The 19,396-nt window shown below is 43.3% G+C and overlaps 1 protein-coding gene across 1 annotated transcript in view; it reads left to right on the top strand.

Annotated features, from left to right (window-relative positions):
• c9 (complement component 9) overlaps positions 1-16,918 on the top strand; it is a 20,097-nt gene extending 3,179 nt beyond the window's left edge. The window contains exons 7-23 of the mRNA XM_080529395.1: positions 209-449; positions 888-1,004; positions 1,324-1,499; positions 1,700-1,916; positions 2,169-2,324; positions 2,881-2,899; positions 12,067-12,195; positions 12,437-12,539; positions 12,653-12,803; positions 13,316-13,466; positions 13,662-13,800; positions 13,907-14,122; positions 14,471-14,711; positions 14,956-15,087; positions 15,261-15,436; positions 16,013-16,229; positions 16,475-16,918. Coding sequence (XP_080385521.1) covers positions 209-449; positions 888-1,004; positions 1,324-1,499; positions 1,700-1,916; positions 2,169-2,324; positions 2,881-2,899; positions 12,067-12,195; positions 12,437-12,539; positions 12,653-12,803; positions 13,316-13,466; positions 13,662-13,800; positions 13,907-14,122; positions 14,471-14,711; positions 14,956-15,087; positions 15,261-15,436; positions 16,013-16,229; positions 16,475-16,629 — 2,736 coding nt within the window. The 3' untranslated portion in view covers positions 16,630-16,918. The remainder of the gene's footprint in view (positions 1-208; positions 450-887; positions 1,005-1,323; positions 1,500-1,699; positions 1,917-2,168; positions 2,325-2,880; positions 2,900-12,066; positions 12,196-12,436; positions 12,540-12,652; positions 12,804-13,315; positions 13,467-13,661; positions 13,801-13,906; positions 14,123-14,470; positions 14,712-14,955; positions 15,088-15,260; positions 15,437-16,012; positions 16,230-16,474) is intronic.
• Positions 16,919-19,396: the final 2,478 nt, after the last annotated feature.

Below are 19,396 nucleotides of genomic sequence, written 5' to 3'. Positions count from 1 at the left end.
ACCCACTGGTATACAATGCCCATTGATCACCATTGACATTTGTTTTCAATATGGCCTATGCCTCATGTCTAATTATGTATTTTCTATTAACTTAACATTAATTGCCACATTGTTTTTACTTTCATACGCTGATTTGGAGAGAAAACTCTCTGTTTTGGCACTCCGTGTACATTCTTATTGAATCATTCTGTCCTTCGTCCATTAAAAGAATCAGAGCTTCATACGGGTGAAGGGCAGAGTTCAGCTGAGCACGTACAGGATGCGCCCCAATGACCTCAAAGTGACAACAAAGTTCCTGGAACACGCGAAATCTCTACCACTGGAGTATGAGAAAGGACAGTACTTTCAATTCCTGGAGGAGTGGGGGACACATTACACCAAGAATGGGAAGTCCGGTGGCGAGTACGAGCTGATCTACGTTCTGGACCAGGAGGTCGTCAAGGAGAAACGTATGTCTAGCCTCTGGCTGATGTCGGGGGAGACTATTTGTTTGATTCACTTCATTGATAAAACATATACTCTCAAAAACAAGAACAAAAAAGCTATAAAATGGGGCAAATATGACTTGTGTGATCTGCCAACAGAACAGTAGAATTGCCAGGATTTCCTTAAAACAAGTAAAATATATGTTAAAACGAGTGCAGTCAGACAAAAAACAAGCATATTGCCTTGAATTAAGATATTTCATCTTACATAGATTTACTTTTTTGCAGTGTAGAGACATTTTATTTCTCAGACTTGATTACATCATCAGCTCAACTACACAAGAAAATGTATTTATTTGTAGTTTCTATTCTTATGCATAGTGAAACATTTGATTACTATGAAATGGGAACCATTGTTAAAAGAGTTTTGCCCCATGTTAAAGCCTGCTGTGTTTATTGCAGAGGTGACCCAGAAAAGGCTTTCGGAGTGCATTAAGGGTGTTATCACAGCAAGCATTGACAGTGCTACCACCGCTGTCAGACGTGGACACTGCACTGACCTGATCAAGCCAGAGACAGGTGTGTCACTGCCACGTCTAACTGGAACACATAATGAACTCACACAAACACACTGGAGTGTACAGACTTGTAAAAACATTCATTCATAACACTTGTGGAAACACTAGTGTGTAATTTGATCACACAAACATGAACAGACAAACACACACATACACACGCACACGCACACGCACACACACACACACACACACACACACACACACACACACACACACACACACACACACACACACACGTACAGTATTTTAACCCAATTCCTAAAGAAAATTCTAGAAACACAGAGAGATACTAACAGCCATTCTCCCTTGGCTCTCCACAGTTAAAAAGCAGGAGAAAGCAGCGGTGGATAAGGTGTTGATCTCAGTAACAGGAGGCAGCCCGGAAGCCAAGGAGGCCATGAGAGCCAAGTTAAACAAAGATGGGCAGATGGATGTGGAGACCTACCAGACCTGGGCCAGATCACTGGCATTCTTCCCGGTACTCCTCAGCTGTGAGGTAGGACCACTCACAGTGAATCAGCTGATGCCAATTACCATACTACCTCTAGCCCCTCGCTACACCACCCTCACTTATCTGAAATGAGAGAAGGCCAAGACAGAGCGACACAGCAGCTATGTAATCCTGTCAGATTCTACCAAAGTGCCTTGAATTCAGTTGAATGCTGAGTCTGTGTCCTCTCCCGTCTCCCCTGTTAGCCAGAACCCATCCATAGCCTGGTCCCTCTGAGCATGCCTGGCGCCAACGCCCGGAGGACCAACCTACGGCAAGCCACAGAGGACTACGTGGCCGAGTACAGTTTGTGCAAGTGTAAGCCCTGCCGCAATGGAGGCACCCTTGTTCTCCTGAATGGCAGATGCTTGTGTCTGTGCCCGCACTTCATCAGTGGCCTGGCCTGCCAGGATGTCAAACAAGGTAAGCCAAGACTGATAAGAGTGGGTGAGCTAAACATATTTACACCCAAGTGTTTCAACTATATACATACACTAGTTTAAAAAAAAATATATATATATATATATATATATATATATATCCACAGGAAACCAATGACTCCACTCTTTTATACTATAATTTATGTATGTTTTGTATGATATATTTTTTTTTACTGAAATAAGACATTTTAGCTTTTTTATGAAAGTAAATAATTCTGAATGTATCTTTTTGCAGATAAGGATGTCCAAACCCCAAATGCTGCTGTGCCCCAAGAGGGAAACTGGTCATGTTGGTCTGGATGGTCATCCTGCAGTAGAGACAAACGCACCCGGTCCCGCAGCTGCAACACAGTGGGCCTCACTAGCGCCACCTGCAGGGGAGACACTGTCAGTGAAGAATACTGCTGAGCAGACTGACACACACACATGCGCACACACACATGCGCGCGCGCACACACACACACACACACACACACACACACACACACACACACACACACACACACACACACACACACACACACACACACACAAAAACAAAGATGCTGTGTTGTTTTGGGTTAGACACAGAGAATTTGTTTTCTCTCTCTCATACGTTCTCCTATGTTACAAATACTACAAATAATCTTGGCAAATAAAGTTGGACTCCTTGATCAAAAACCAAAGTTGGAAATGCAAACTTCTGTGAAATAAGTCATGGCCTCAGACATGTTACAATGTAATTATCTTCATATGTTTTATCCCATTAAACTTTTTCCCCAACAACCTATGTTAGAGCAAATTATCAATAAAGGCAGCCTGTTTCGTTTCAAGATGTATAAGGAAAGATATTTAATATTTTCCTCTATAGAAGGAGGAAGTTTACAGGTTCGTCAGACGCATCTGAAGATTCAAAGTTCCTCTCAAAGTCTCGATCATTCATTACATCTCAGTATTTATGCCCTCAGGTAACAAGTCCGCTCTCGGGTGAGTTCTAAACCAATCATTTGCAAGGGGTGTGGATCTGTACATGAGGAAGATGATGGGGATAAAGGTTAGGGGGGGAATCTGACAATGCCGGGCAATCACTCTGGTGTGACTCAGCATTGTTCTGGCTTTCTAGGGTCAAATACAGGCAAAAGGGTAATTGCATATATTCAAATGTATGGATAAAACAGGTTTCATTGTGTGCTTACAACAGGAAATCAGTTTCTATAGCTTGCACTAGACATTCAATTTACTGTTGTGAAGTTTGAACCTTAAATGTAGAAAAATGTCTTATTACATGTAATAATATACATTTCTTTATATTTGGCACTAATGATATCATCCTACCTTGTGACAATTAATATTACGTTTGTTTAAACACATACAAACATACTCCTGCTTCCTCCTGTAGATCATTTGATAACATTCTGAAACATTCTCTTGTGCTTTATTTTTGGTGTAGATCTTTATTTTATGCACTCAGGTTAACAATACCACACACACACACACACACACACACACACACACACACACACACACACACACACACACACACACACACACACACACACACACACAGCCAAGGGCTACTTTCTTGAAAATGTAAAAGCAAAACTTGATGGAGGTGGTGTGATAGGTGGACTTAAAAAAGTCTTCTTGGACTTAAAAAAGGCTTTTGATACTATATCATGATGTACTCCTGTCAAAATTATCACTTTTTAATTTTTCTACTGACGCCATTGAATGGATAAATTCCTATTTAACAAACAGGCAGCAATGTGTGCGCATTGGAAACACACAGTCATCTTACCTTACATTCTTACCTTACACTCAGTCATCTTACCTTACCTGTAACACTCAGTCATCTTACCTTACCTGTAACACTCAGTCATCTTACCTGTAACACTCAGTCATCTTACCTGTAACACTCAGTCATCTTACCTGTAACACTCAGTCATCTTACCTGTAACACTCAGTCATCTTACCTGTAACACTCAGTCATCTTACCTGTAACACTCAGTCATCTGACCTTACCTGTAACACTCAGTCATCTTACCTGTAACACTCAGTTTAGTTTAGTTTAGTTTATTGTTTATTTCACAGGGACAGTGCATATTAAAATACATATGAGACGCAAATGCAATATGCCGGAGTTAGCCAATAAGGCTAGTTTAAGTCCGTAGTTCCTGGCCAGATGTTCAGGCACTTGGAAACCTAAAACAATAAAAACAATTAAAATCAACAAATCAAGTACTGGTTAGGCAGGCATAAAAGCAACACACATATTACATAGAGACACAGACATCAAAGCCGAACATAGTACAATACAAACGCCTTACAAGCAACATGCACATTACAGGGTTAAAAGCACATGGAGCTACATTACAGTCAGCATGCACCAGGACAGGGTACATCACAAGGCGGCACACAACGGTGAAGCACAGCATGGGCACTACAGACACAGACATAGACATAAGGTTACGTAGACAAGACAGTGGGACAGCATGGCAATGAACAGCACAGGCAAGCAGCTCAGCACTGTCACATTCATAGGCATTTTAGTGTTGGCAGATTTGGTGTGTTATGAGCCAAAGCTTTAGCTGTCGAGAGAAGGCTGTGTATGTGGTGGGTTCCCTGATGTGATTTGGTAGGGTATTCCATTCTTGTGCAACTTTAAATGAGAAAGCAGACTGACCAAAGGTGGACTTACTCAGTGGGACAATACAGTTTCCTCTTGTTATCTGAGTTGTGTGTGCTCGTTGTTTTACAAAGCCACTGAGGGGAGGTGGGGCCAGATTGTGGAGAACTTTGTAGACTAGGCACAAGTTGGCATACTTGATTAGATTGTCCCAACTGAGAAGGTTTTGTTTTTTCAGTATGTGGCAGTGGTGAAATCTGTTTGTTTTTTTGTCAAGAGTTTTCATGGATTGTTTATATAGTGATTCTAGAGGCTTCAGGGTTGTGCTGCTTGTCTGTGACCAAGTGGTTAGGCAATAGATGATGTGAGACATAATCATGGCGTTCATGATCATCTTACCTGTCATCTTACCTGTAACACTCAGTCATCTTACCTTACCTGTAACACTCAGTCATCTTACCTTACCTGTAACACTCAGTCATCTGACCTTACCTGTAACATCGGTGTCCCTCAAGGATCAATACTGGGCCCTATTTGTTTTTAGCCTGTATATCAATGACTTACCCTCGATCTGCCCATCCGTCAACACAGTCCTTTATATACATGCTAAGAATAAACAACAAGCTGCACAAAAATTCACTGCAGCCATGGTCCATGTATCCCACTGTTTAGATAATTCATGCGTATCATCTTAATACAAGCAAAACTGTCTGTATGTTGTTATCATGCTAATCTACAGAGACTCACCAACCCGATGTTTTTATTAAGGGAGTAAAGCTCAATGTGGTCTCAGAGTTCAAATACCTCGGAATCATTCTAGATTGTTAAAAAAGTGATAAATACTGTCAAATGTAACCTGGTTAATTTCAGACACATACGACCATATTTAACAACAGAGGCAGCCAAGCTCTTCATGCTGCCATGATCTTCTCCCATATATCATACTGTTTTACAAGCTGGTCACAAGCAAATGCAACAACTCTGAGGCCACTTGAGTCCCTTTACAAAAAAACACTAAAGACACTTGACCGAAAGGCCAATAGCTACCACCATTGACATAGTACAAAAGTACAATTTATTTAATTTTGTTAGTTTTAAAAGTTTTGCAGATGCTTGCCTAATTTTTAAGGTCTTACATGGGCTTGCACCTCCTCCACTGAGTCAGTTTATAACTCAGAAGGATAGTAACAGCAGGGCAACAAGGGCAACTACTAGAGGAGACTGTGATGTACCATTTAGACCAGTGGAGGCTCCTCCATAGACCTCGGAAGTCGGCGAGATTCTGGCGCGATTTATACATCGAATAGGTAGACAACATTTAGGATTTATTGAACAGTTTTATTTTTAATATTAATAATTAATAATTGTATGTAGTATGTTGTGGTGAATGTTGTGAGCCTGAGCAGAAGGGACAATAGCTGCTGCAGGCGGACCATGACCCATTGTGCAGGTCACTTATTACATATGTTGTTTGAGTTCTATGTTTTGGTGCATTTTGTAAGAGTCCACTCGTGGTGTTGCTAGCATTCGCGAGCTAGGGCATGGCTAGTCAGTAACGTCATGTTGCATTCCACGTGTAGTAACTTTTTCCGCCACACGCGTGTATGAGTGCTGTTCTGCAGGATAAATATTAGAAATGGATGAAGTATTGTTCTGAATTGTATATTGTGTGTCTGATTGACATAGTGTTTGAGTGCTTTTGACATGTCATTGATTGTATGTAGTATGTTGAATGGAATGGAATGGAATGGAATGGAATGGAATGGACTTTATTTGTCATTGCTACAGTACAGGTACCAAACAACGAAATTTAGGAGGGGTGGCTCCCCTGGTGTTAGGAAAGGAAAAAGAAAACACATTTTAGAAAAAGCATAGATGCATAAAATCACAAGAAGGTAAGGAGCTGGTTTACATCAATAAAGGCTATGTACACAATCCACTGTACTATACTGCACAGATAGTCAACTAGGGTTGTCATATTGCACAAAAAGTATTTTTTCACATTATTTCAAAGTGTCACAGTTTGCAGGCTTGAAAATGTACATGTTTGTGCCTCAGCACTAGCTGCCATACAATCCGTCCGGACTGTCCTGGGCCCAGAACTTAGGCCTTTTCTGTGTTCAGGGCCCTGACGGCCCTGTGGTAGAAGCAGTCCTTCAGTCTGTTTGTCTTAGCGGCCGGGGTCCTGTACCTCCTGTTCGAGGGCAGCTTGACAAAGTGTACGTGCCCAGGGTGGGTCGGGTCCTTGGAGATCTTGGAGGCCCTCCTGAGACAGCGTGTGTTGTACAGCTCCTCCAGAGAGGGGAGGGGGGCACCGGTGATCTTCTGTGCTGTTCTCACGACTCTCTGTAGCTCGTTTCTCTCCGCTGTTGTGCAGCTGTGGAACCAGTTGGAGATGCCGAAGGTGAGGATGCTCTCCACTGCGCCGTGGTAGAAGGCCACCAGAATCTCCTGCTTGTTGTGTTGTTTCCTGAGGCATCTCAGGGTGTATAGCCGCTGTTGTGCCCTCTTGATGGTGCCTTTAGTGTTGTCCTTCCAGGCCAGGTCATCCCGCATGTTGTGTCCCAGGAATCGGAGGGTTGAGACTCTCTCCACGATCTCTCCGTCGATGAGCAGGGGCTGGATCTCAGACTTTTTCCTCCTGAAGTCTACGATGAATTCCTGGGTCTTTGACTTGTTTAGCAGCAGGTTGTTAACCTTGCACAGCTTGCTCAGTTGCTCTACCTCATCCCTGTACGCCGCCTCGTCCCCCCCTGAGATACATCCCACCACGGTGGTGTCGTCTGCAAACTTTACGATGTAGTTGCTGGGGTGGACGGGGGTGAAGTCGTGGGTGTAGAGGTTGTAGAGGATGGGGCTTAGCACGCAGCCCTGGGGTGACCCAGTGCTGAGGCTGAGGGCTGTGGAGGTGTGGGGGCCCACCCGCACCCTCTGGGGGCGGTCGGTCAGGAAGTCCTTGATCCACGCACATATAGAGTGTGATAGACCCAGGTCTAGTAGTTTGGTCACTAGCCTGTCTGGAAGGATGGTGTTGAAGGCGGAGCTGAAGTCCACGAAGAGCAGTCTCGCGTAGCTGTTTCCCCTCTCCAGGTGGGATAGAGTGGCGTGGAGAGTCGTCGCTATGGCGTCCTCTGTGGACCTGTGGGCTCTGTAGGCGAACTGGTATGGATCCAGGTTGGGCGGGAGGCGTGTGAGTATGTGGGCTCGGACTAGTTTCTCGAAGCACTTCATGATGATTGGTGTGAGTGCCACCGGGCGGTAGTCGTTTAGGCAGCTCACCGTGCTTTTCTTCGGGACTGGGATGATAGTTGAGGTTTTCAGGCAGGGTGGGACGGTGGCCTGGGACAGGGACTGGTTAAAGATGTTGGTGAAAACCCCGGCCAGCTGGTCGGCGCAGTCTCTCAGCACCCGTCCCAGGACGCCATCCGGCCCCGAGGCTTTCCTGGGGTCCACCGCCTTCAGTACGCGTCTCACCTCGTGCTCTGTGAGGGTGAGGGTGCTGAGAGCTGGAGAGAGTGGTGTTTGTGTTGTGGTTACCTCCGTTCGACCCTCGTCGAACCGGGCGTAGAAGGTGTTCAGCTTTCCCGCCAGCAGGGGGTCGTCCTCTGCGGCTGTGAGCCTGTTGGCTCTGAAGTTTGTCATCTGCTGAACCCCCTGCCACATCCGCCTGGAGTCGTTGCTCAGGAGGCATTCCTCAATCTTCTCTCTGTGCTCTGCCTTGGCCGCTTTGATGCCGCGCTTTAGGTTGGCCCTGGTGGAGCTGTACAGCGGTGTGCGCTTCCCTGCGAAGAAGGCGTTGTCCCTCTCATTTATCAGTTTTTGGACCTTCCCAGTCATCCATGTCTTCGTGTTGGTGTAGACCCGGACCCGTTTGTCCACGGTGACTGAGTTGGTGCAGTTCACTATGTGGTTCAGAACCGACGACGTGTACTGTTCCAGGTCCTCATGCTCATATTCCTGCCATAGGGTGTCATTTAGGCAGATCTGCAGTGGAGCGGACCCTTCTGGCCAGGTTCTGACAGTCTTAGTGGTGGTGGGAGCACTTTTCCCCATTGTAGTGTATGCAGGAATCAGGAGGATTGACACATGGTCAGACATGCCTAGATGAGCTAGCGGACTAGCCTTGTAAGCACGTTTGATGTTGGTGTATACCTTATCCAGTGTTTTTTCTCCTCTCGTTGCACATTTTACATGCTGGTAGAACTTGGGTAGTACTGCCTTCAGGTCGACATGATTAAAGTCCCCCGCTATGATGTGAATAGCCTGTGGATCAGTACTTTGTTGGCTACTAATGACGTCATATAGTCGCGCCAATGCTACTTTGCTGTCTGAGCTAGGCGCTATATACACACATGTAATTAGCACCGCGTTAAACTCCCTAGGCAGGTATGTGGGTCGGCATTTAACAGTCAAGTATTCTAGGTCTGGGGAGCAGTGGCTACTTACAGTTTTCGTGTTTAAGCACCAGCTATCCTTCGTCGATATTATGATCCCACCTCCTCTTGACTTCCCGCTACGCTCCGTTCGGTCAGCGCGATGTAGCGTTCGGCCCTCTAAGCTAACGGTAGCGTCCACAATGTTGTCATTTAGCCAGGTTTCGGTCAGAATAATCACACAGCTATCCCCTACGATGCTGTTTTTGGCCACCTGTAGTCTCAGTTCATCCATCTTATTTGTCAGGGATCTGACATTAGAGAGGAAAATGCTTGGTAGAGCTGGTTTGTTTGGGTTTCTCCTTAGCCTTGCTAACAGGCCTCCCCTGCGGCCTCGGGGTTGTTTACGATCTCGCCTCCGTCGCTTCCGCCTCAGGGAGAGGACTGAGAACCAAGGTTCGCCCGGTACACGGGCTATCTCGTTATATATCCTGTGTTGCTTTAGAAACTCCGCTGTAACTGTCTTGTCGTTTTGCGTGCCGATTTCTAATAAGTCGAGCCTGCTGTAGGTACTATTTACACAACTGTTCCCTATAAGTACTAAAATAAAAGTGTACATACAAATGTATTTACAAACATAAAGAAACACCAGTGTAGAAGCCACTCCGAGCCGCGCTACTGGGTAGAGCGCCGCCATCTTGGATGTTGTGGTGAATGTTGTGAGCCTGAGCAGAAGGGACAATAGCTGCTGCAGGCGGACCAGAGATTCATGCCAATTGTTTTGTTTATTTGATGACCCATTGTGCAGGCAATAAAAGCTGCTTCATCCACCATCCTGAGAGTGTCCCAATCCCTTCAGTACCGCTAAACACAAATTAATAATTTTTTAACAAAGACAGATAAGAAGAACAGGGAACATTCCATCGCGAGTGAAGCGAGCAAGCGGAAAAAAAATTGGCCTCCTCAATTCTGGAAGTCACCAGCCTCCACTGATTTAGACGTAGTAAGTTTGGGCAAACAGCCTTCTCAATCAGAGCCATCCATTACTGGAATAGTCTTCCTACTGATCTAAGAGAGTGCAATAACTTTTAAACTTAAACTTAAGGGGTGGCTTAAACTAAATCAAATTTGCGATCATGAGTAATCATACTCATTTCAAGCATTGCTCGTAAACACTGTTTTTAATTATATCGGTCACTCTGTTATGTATCTGTGTATTGTCTTGTTTTGTATTGTATTGCAATGTTGTGTCATTTTGCTGTGCCTGCTTATCTTGGATTGTCTTTCTTTGTCTTGTATTGTCATGTAGTGTATTGCCTGTTGTGTCGTTTTGTTGTGCTTGCTGATGTTTTTAATGACACTACCCCATTCATTTTTTAATAGCCTGCTCAGGGACTACTGATGAAAATTAGCTCATGAGCTAACTCTGGCACATTTACATTGATGTGGGGTCACTGGTGTTTGCAGATCCAAATAAGTGTTTCCAAGTAGCAAAATCTCTTGTCCTGCTGGTTTCCCCTTTAAACCCAACAACACCAAGGAGATAGGGGCCAAAACATTTGGTGGACTTTTAACATGTCAATAGTGTTGCAAAAATCACTTCTGTAAATATTGACTCTGCTTTTACAATAAATGGAGGGTGGGGATTCCAGTAACAACTCTTGTAGCAGGTCAATTCCCAAACAAGGAAGCCCATAGACCTCTGACTTACGCTCCTACGTTATGAATGTGACATTAATTTTTACAGTTTACTACTAAATGTTCTTAACTGAGGGATAGCAGGCAACTAAATACACAGAACTGAAGAGTAGCACTGTTAATACGTTATCCAATCTCATTCACCATTCAATCTTATGCATAACTTAACTGTCGTATTATTGTAAACCAAAACGTCTACAAATGTTTTAGTTGTAGCCAAAATGTTTCACTCACAGTGAAGTACATAATTAAGGACATGCCAATAGCGATACAGACATGACCATCAAGTGTCATTTTAGTAGGCATACTGAAAGTAAGTATAAAGTTCACCTTTTTCACTGACACTACTGCATACTGAAATTTGGAAAATGTGGACTAAGATTCTTGTCATTGGACCAAAAACACAAAAAGACAAATAGTCGAATACCATGGGAACCTTGCTTTCAAACTGCAAACATGAAGCTAAGAATCTAGGTGTGATTATAGATTCTGACTTAAGCTTTGAGCCTCACATCAAATCTATCGCTAGAATTGCTTTTTATCATCTACGGAATATTGCAAAAGTTAGACATTTTCTCCGGCAAGCTGATGCAGAAGTGTTAATGCATGCTTTTGTTATTACCCGTTTGGACTATTGTAATGGTCTCCTTTCTGGTCTTCCAACGAAAGCTATTGGCCAGCTGCAATTAGTCCAAAATGCAGCAGTAAGAGTTTTAACCAAAACAATCAGAAGAGCTCATATAACTCCTATTTTAGAGACTCTACACTGGCTTCCTGTTAAGTTCAGAATACATTTCAAGATCCTTCTGCTTCTTTATAAAGCTGATCATTGGCACAGCACCAGAATATCTGAAAGACCTTTTGTTAGCATATCAGCCCAATAGAGCTCTCAGGTCTTCTGACGTTGGCTTTCTCTGTGTACCACATGTACAAAAGAAGAGATTTGGTGAGGCTGCATTCTCATTTGATGCACCCAAATTGTGGAATGCACTGCCAGTTTACATTAGGGATGCAGCCTCAGCAAATATTTTCAAGTCAAGACTAAAACCCCATCTTTTTAATATTGCCTTTAAATGCCTAAATAATTAAATGATGATTCTAATGATTAAAACACTTTGAGCTGCAATGTTTGCAGGAAAAGTGCTATACAAATAACAATTATTATCATTATTATTATTATTATTATTATTATTATTATGAATCCACTCTGGTTTCTACTGTATCAATATATGTATATTTTATGTATATTTTATGTATATTTTATGTAGAATGTACATCTGAAATCCAATCTGCCGACCCCTGAACTCTCAAATCAGGGAGCTGAAAAGTGCTAGCAGGGGTAGTTGGCAGGGTCCAGACTATTGATTGGGAATGAAAGTTGCAGTCGACATCATGAGTTAAACTCTGCAAATCTCCTTGTGTAATCATTGATTGAGTGGTCGGTCGTGTATAAAAAGCAGTGCAGACAGACCTTGTGGCTCCACTTGTCTGATCCACAGCTTCACCATGAGGACCGTGGCTGCTCTCCTACTGGGTTTCTGTGGCCTGTATCAGATTGTGGCGGCGCTCCCCAAAGACCAGACAGCGTACGTATGTTACTACACCACAGGAGAGGTGATGTCTGATACGGTGTCATGAAAATACTTACTTTGTGTGTGTGTGTGTGTGTATGTGTTTGGGCGTGTGTGTGTGTGTGTGTGTATGTGTGTGTGTGTGTGTGTGTGTGTGTGTGTGTGTGTGTGTGTGTGGGTGGGTGGGTGCGTGGGTGCGTGCGTGCGTGCGTGCGTGTGTGTGTGTGTGTGTCCATGTGTTGTGTCACCCATACAGAGGCAGAAGGGAGGCTCGGGCTGTCACTGAGCCAGACCCAGTGCACTGTTCCTGGAGTCGCTGGACTCCGTGGACTGAGTGTAACCCCTGCACCAAAATACGGGTCAGACTTTCCCAACAAACTCTATTCCAGTAGATTCTTGGTACAAAGTAATCCAACACCACTAAAAGTATGTATGCTTGCTGACCTCTGTCTTTGCCATGGGGGTCCTGTAGCACCGTTCTCGAGGTGTGGAGGTGTTTGGCCAGTTTACTGGTGATGAGTGCGTGGGAATGTTGGGAGATGAGCAGGCGTGCACCACAGGCGCTGTGTGTGAAGAGGAAAAACCAACCAACTGTTCTGCCTCTGAGTTTCATTGTTTGGATGGTAACTAACTTCTAATAACTTATCATAAATTGTTACCAGACAATCTCATTTGAGAGGAGCAAATAGTGAGCAAATATTGACTTTTCTATTCACTGCTATATATATGTATATATAGCAGCGAATATAATATAATATATATATATATAGAATATATATATATATATATATTAGCATGTGTGTACTGTATTTACTCATATGCAGTTCAGTCAATGTGAATTATCTGACTCGATATTGGAATGTTCACAACTGTGTACACACCATATCCTTCCATTTAAAACATTCATCATGAAGCCATGTATGAAAATCCATACACGAAAAGCATGACATAGTGTATAGATAGACATAAATACTCACCATCAACTGATGTGGACTGCAATCAGATGCAGTACTGTTGACTGTAGACATACAATGACTATGCTGAACAAGCTTCTTCTCTGTCTGTCTGTTTGTCTGTCTGTCTGTCTGTCTGTCTGTCTGTCTGTCTGTCTGTGTCTTTCTCTCTCTCTATGAAGGGCCATGTATTAATAAAAGACTGGTGTGCAATGGAGACAACGACTGTGAGGATCTATCAGATGAAACGTGTGACGAGGTCATGGCGAAGAATAAACCCTGTAGGCCTAGAGAATTAGAGAACAACGAACAGGGCAGGACAGCAGGCTACGGGTCAGTACTTCTCCCTGCACCCACACCATGCTGTCACCATACAAATGATAGCCAACTTGATTTGTTTGCCACCTTTCAACCAAACAATTGCAGCCAAAGAGGTGTAGTACAAGTACTGTAGATAGATACTGTAGATAGATAGATAGATAGATACATGTATGTGTCCTCAAAGAGTTTCATTGTCCCTTGTAACAGATCCAATATTCTGGGTGGAGCTCCTTACAACATGCCCTTCTACAATGACTTCTTTAATGGGCAGTGTTCCCGAGTGAAAAACCCAAAAACGCTGGGCTTCGACAGGCTCCCCTGGAACGTGGGTGTGCTCAACTATGAGGTCAGTCGTCACCATAGTCTTATTGAGGAAAAGTACAATTGTTGTTTTTTTACTTGTTGTTCTAACTACATACTTATGGCTTGTCCTTTGCATATTTCTTTCCAAGACTCTTGCAGTGGAAGAAGTTTCTAGAGAGATTTACGAGGATACACATACCCTTATGAAAGAATTACTTGAGGAGTCCAAGGGTGGTGTGAATGCAGAGCTGTCCTTAAAATTCTCCCCCTCTGAGAAGTCCAATATTTCAGCAGAAGTGGGTGGAGACATCGACTATGAGAAGAAAGATTTGATAAAGGATCTCTCAGAGTACACTACAACAAAGGTGGGTCTCACTCAGTTGATACTTGTTACCATGGGAAGGATCAACCATGTCCTGAATACAAGCATTAGCCATTTTTTCTAATGCAAAGAAATGTTTAGGGGACACATGAAATGACTTCATAACCAACTGGTAAACAATGAGAACACTCATTGACGTTTGTTTTGAAATACCACCTCTACCGCACGCTAATTATGTATTTTCTGTTAACTTGTGTTATATGCATTTCATTTATTTATTTTACAAAATATAAGAACGTTCATCAGGTGATGTGGAGAGAAAAGAGGGAACTCTCTGTTTCTGCCCTCCATGTACATTGCTGTTGGGTAATTCTGTCCTTGGTTCAATCAGAAAAGGAGCTTCATACGGGTGAAGGGCAAAGTTCAGCTGAGCACGTACAGGATGCGCTCCCATGGCCTCAATGTGTCACCTCAGTTCGTGAATCGCGCGAAATCTCTACCACTGGAGTATGAGAAAGGACAGTACTTTAAATTCCTGGAGGAGTGGGGGACACATTACACCAAGAACGGGAAGTCCGGTGGCGAGTACGAGCTGATCTACGTTATGAACCAGGATTACATCAAGGACAAAAGTAAGTCTAGGTGGTTGTGGGAGACAATGGCCGATGCATGTTTCATTCATGAAAGATAGGGCCGTTTTATAACCAAGGCTTGATACATGACACTTGATATTATTGAGGATTGACACATCAGCCCAGCTTCAAAGGAAAAGTCTTTGTTTTCTTACTTTCTCTTAAAAAACATGATTAGAATCTGAAATGGGGACCATTGGTAAAGAGTGATGACCCTTGTTAAAGCCTGCTGTGTTTATTGCAGAGGTGACCCAGACAGGATTTTCGGAGTGCATTAAGGGAGGCGTTCACGCAAACTTTGACACTGGTGCCGGGATTGGAGGGGGGGGCAGTATCAAACCTGGACACTGCAAGGAGCTGACCAAGCCAACGACAGGTTTGTGTCTGCCATGCCATGTCAACACATCATCAACTCACAGAACACAAACCTATATGTAGGGACTTGGAAAAACACACATACAACAACAGAACTCATAGAACACATACAAGAAAGTGCTCGAAAAATGTGAGATCAATCAATGCCATCCTCCCACTGCCTGCTCTCCACAGATGGTGATAATAAGAATGGACTGGTGGAGAAGGTGTTGACTTTAGTCCTGGGTGGCAGCCCGGAAGCTAACACTGCCATGAAGGCCAAGTTAAACAAAGATGGGCAGATGGATGTGCAGATCTTCTCAGACTGGGCCAGAACACTAACCGACTTCCCGGCGCTCCTCAGCAGTGAGGTAGGACCACTCACAGTGAATTAGCTGATGCTAATTACCATACTACTTCTAGCCCCTCGCTACACCACCCTCACTTATCTGAAATGAGAGAAGGCCAAGACAGAGCGACACAGCAGCTATGTAATCCTGTCAGATTCTACCAAAGTGCCTTGTTTAGTTCAGTTTATTTGGTCTAGAGAAGGACAGTTGGCACATGCCTTAATTGTCTACAGGAAACAAGAAGATGGGTGCATCAGATTTAGCAAGACGCTAATTTCCATCTGTCATTCTAAAAACAGTGAACATAGACACCATAAAATACACAATATCAAACACAGGAAACAACAAACATCTTTCATACAACTAAGACAGTACAAAATGCATTTCATAATACATAATAAAAAGGTCAAATAACATACTCATAATCACAAATCACAGCCTTACCTGCCTAGATACACCTAAGCACTTAATACAGTCTGAACAGTATTACGTGCTTAGTTTCCTACCTAGATACACGTAAAGGCTGTCTGATCTGTATAAAGTGCCTTGAATTCAGTTGAATGCTGAGTCTGTGTCCTCTCCCGTCTCCCCTGTTAGCCAGAACCCATCCATAACCTGGTCCCTCTGAGCATGCCTGGAGCCAACGACCGGAGGACCAACCTACGGCAAGCCACAGAGGACTACGTGGCCGAGTACAGTTTGTGCAAGTGTAAGCCCTGCCGCAATGGAGGCACCCTTGTTCTCCTGAATGGCAGATGCTTGTGTCTGTGCCCGCACTTCATCAGTGGCCTGGCCTGCCAGGATGTCAAACAAGGTAAGCCAAGACTGATAAGAGTGGGTGAGCTAAACATATTTACAACCAAGTGTTTCCAGAAACTTTCCACTATATACATACGCTAGTTTTTCCATTTCATTTAATTTTGTTCTAACTTAGGGCTTAAACAGGACAATATATCCACAGGAAACCAATGGCATCACTCTTTTTTTTTTTTTTATATCATGTTTTGTAGGATATATTTTTTTTACTGAAATAATTCATTTTTCACTTTTTTATGAAAGGAGCTTCTGCTGTGACCGAAGAGGGAAACTGGTCATGTTGGTCTGGATGGACATCCTGCAGTAGAGACAAACGCACCCGGTCCCGCAGCTGCAAAACAGAAGGCGTCCCTGGCGCCACCTGCAGGGGAGACGATGTCAGTAACGAATACTGCTGAGCAGACTGACACACACACACACACACACACACACACACACACACACACACACACACACACACACACACACACATACGGACACATGGTCATACGGTCACACGCACACACACACACACACACACACACACACACACACACACACACACACACACACACACACACACACTTACACACACAGAGTAAACCCCATTTTAAAGTGCATGTTCTTCAATCATGTATATACAGTATTCTCTCATAAATTCCTCTATGTTACAAGCAGACCTTCACAAATAAAGTTTGACTACTTGTGTATGCACACTTCTGTGAAATTAAACATGATCTCAGGCATAACCATCTTTCGCTATCACCACTGAGAATTATTTGATCTACTTTCAGTGGAAGAATAGTGCCATCTTGTGGTCAATAGGGGATACTACAGTTCGGGAGGCCTCTTGAGACGTCACTGTATGCAGTCTGATCATAAAATAGTTATTCAAAAACGATTGTTCTTTTAAAACAAACGTGCAAATGTATAGAAACATGAAATTCTATGGAAAAAAGAAAGAAAAGTAAGTCCTCTTTTGTCTTCTGAATGTTACTCATTACATTGAAGAGCAACCGTATACCAATGTCATTGTACAGAAAAAGGCAGTACATCTTATGAGGCCCATGCTATCTAAGTAGAAAAAATATATATGTTTAAGTCACATGCAAGCCTTTATTAAAAAAATAGCCTTGCTCTATATCGAACAAATATATAACTGTGAGTCTTTCCACTTTGACTCACATCAATAGTGTTGGGTGGGTAAGTATACTGTATCAATGGGCTAATAACTCATCTTTAAAAACATGGCCGCAGTCCAGCAGGCTTCGCTGTGAAAATTAGAACCAGATGAGGGCTTAGTATGAGGGCTGGATAGAGAGAACTGAAATACAAGACAGAGAAATAGATGGCAGAGAGATTCAGAGCTAGAATCATGGTGTTTGAGATAGAGAACAGGTTGAGGGAAGAAGATCATGAAAGATTTGCTACAGATGTAGAAATGGCTGCAGGGAGAAACTTTCCCTGCATTACTGACACCCCTCCCCCCATACTTTTTTTTTTTTTAACCAGAGAGGAATATACTTCATTCTCAAGCTCCAGTATTAATTACACATGTGGTAGTACTTAGCCTATTAGCTAGTTCAGAATGGCCTTTTGATAACCGCATTGTACCTAATGTGAGCCCCAATATTGTGACTTGACTCTGTCTCTAGCTGTCCTCTGTGAGGAAATATATTATCAATAGACTTAATGCTCCTACTGTAGATTCTTCCAATGGGAGAAGGGGCTGAGGATGAACTGTGGTGTTTGCCAAGCTCAGCTGGCTTTGATTTGCATGTTTGTTCTTGGATTTAAATTGAGTCATTTACCATCAACACTGCAGGCATGACTAGAGATCCTTGCACTAGAGCCAAGCTTGTTAAACAAACAGTGGAGAGAGAGAGAGAGAGAGAGAGAGAGAGAGAGAGAGAGAGAGAGAGAGAGAGAGAGTGAGAGAGAGAGAGAGAGAATGGGAGAGAGAGAGAGAGAGAGAGAGAGAGAGAGAGAGAGAGAGAGAGAGAGAGAGAGAGAGAGAGAGAGAGAGAGAGAGAGAGAGTGTGTGTGTGTGTGTGTGTGAGGGGGTGGAGGCTTTCAGTGTCTTCATGCTTACACAGTAATGAGAGTACTGCCACTTTGGGGAGTTGCAAGGTAAAACATCCAAATAAGCTAAAACTCTTCACATCGCCATTAAATCCTTTATGTTGAGATGTTAAATGTTAGCATATACTGTATCTCCTTTAATGCCATGTATACAGTAAATAAGACTATATAATAATATTTTCATTTTCATTAGGCTATTTGTGCAACAGAGATTAGGAAAGATAAGAAGATTTACACTAGAGACTGGATACAAACTACCCTGCTCTGTGCCCTGAAATGATCATCAACAGATGTAGAGTAGTGACATTCCCACAGTACAGGAGTGGCATTTGCTGATGGGCAGCACAGCTTCATATGAACGCCTTTCTTACCAACTGATCAAACACATTGAAATGAAATATTGGAATTAAGGTGGGCTGACTATCCCAGCAAAATATGTAAATACAATACATTTTATATTTGTTCTCTCTCTTGTGCATCTTCTTTTTTTTTTTTTTTTACCTTTGTTAGAACCTTTTGGCTCTGCATAAATACATCATGTGGGAAGCTTTCATATTCATAGTGTGAGCTAAGAGTGTCTCGTTGAAATAGTTAAAATGGCATCTGCCTATAGTCTCACCTCCATGGCCTCATATCAACCCAGGTTCTCTCTCTCCCTCTCTCTCTTTCTCTCTCTCTCTTTCTCTCTCTCTCCCTCTCTCTCACCCACAGGCATCTGGACATAACTCCATTCCCTTCTCATCTTCTGTTCCTTTCCCTTTCCCTCTCCCCCTCTCTGGATGGTACAGTTTGTTTTTCGGAAATAACACCCACCCTCCCATCGTCACGTAAAAAGAAAGAGACATGAAGGAGGGAGAGGGGAGGAATGTGTGATGGATGAATACCTAAGAGAAAGCCACTGGGGGTGGTGGCCCCTGGCCCTCGGGATGTCAGGATAATGGAGTAAAGCTTTGGGCTGCTATTGAGCTCCTGGGAGAGCCCATTCACTCTGGACAGCACCCCTGCCTCAGCCCATTATCTTAAGCTAAAATGTTTTGTTCTCAACTCCACTACAACAAAATGGTTAGCACAAAATAATGAACCTCTTGCAATCGATAGACTGCC

This window comes from Nansenia antarctica (genome assembly GCF_963989245.1).
Source record: "Nansenia antarctica genome assembly, chromosome: 4".
Taxonomy (NCBI): Eukaryota; Metazoa; Chordata; class Actinopteri; order Argentiniformes; family Microstomatidae; genus Nansenia; species Nansenia antarctica.
The sequence above is the reverse complement of the archived record's forward strand: the minus strand, read 5'-3'. Positions and strand labels throughout refer to the sequence as shown.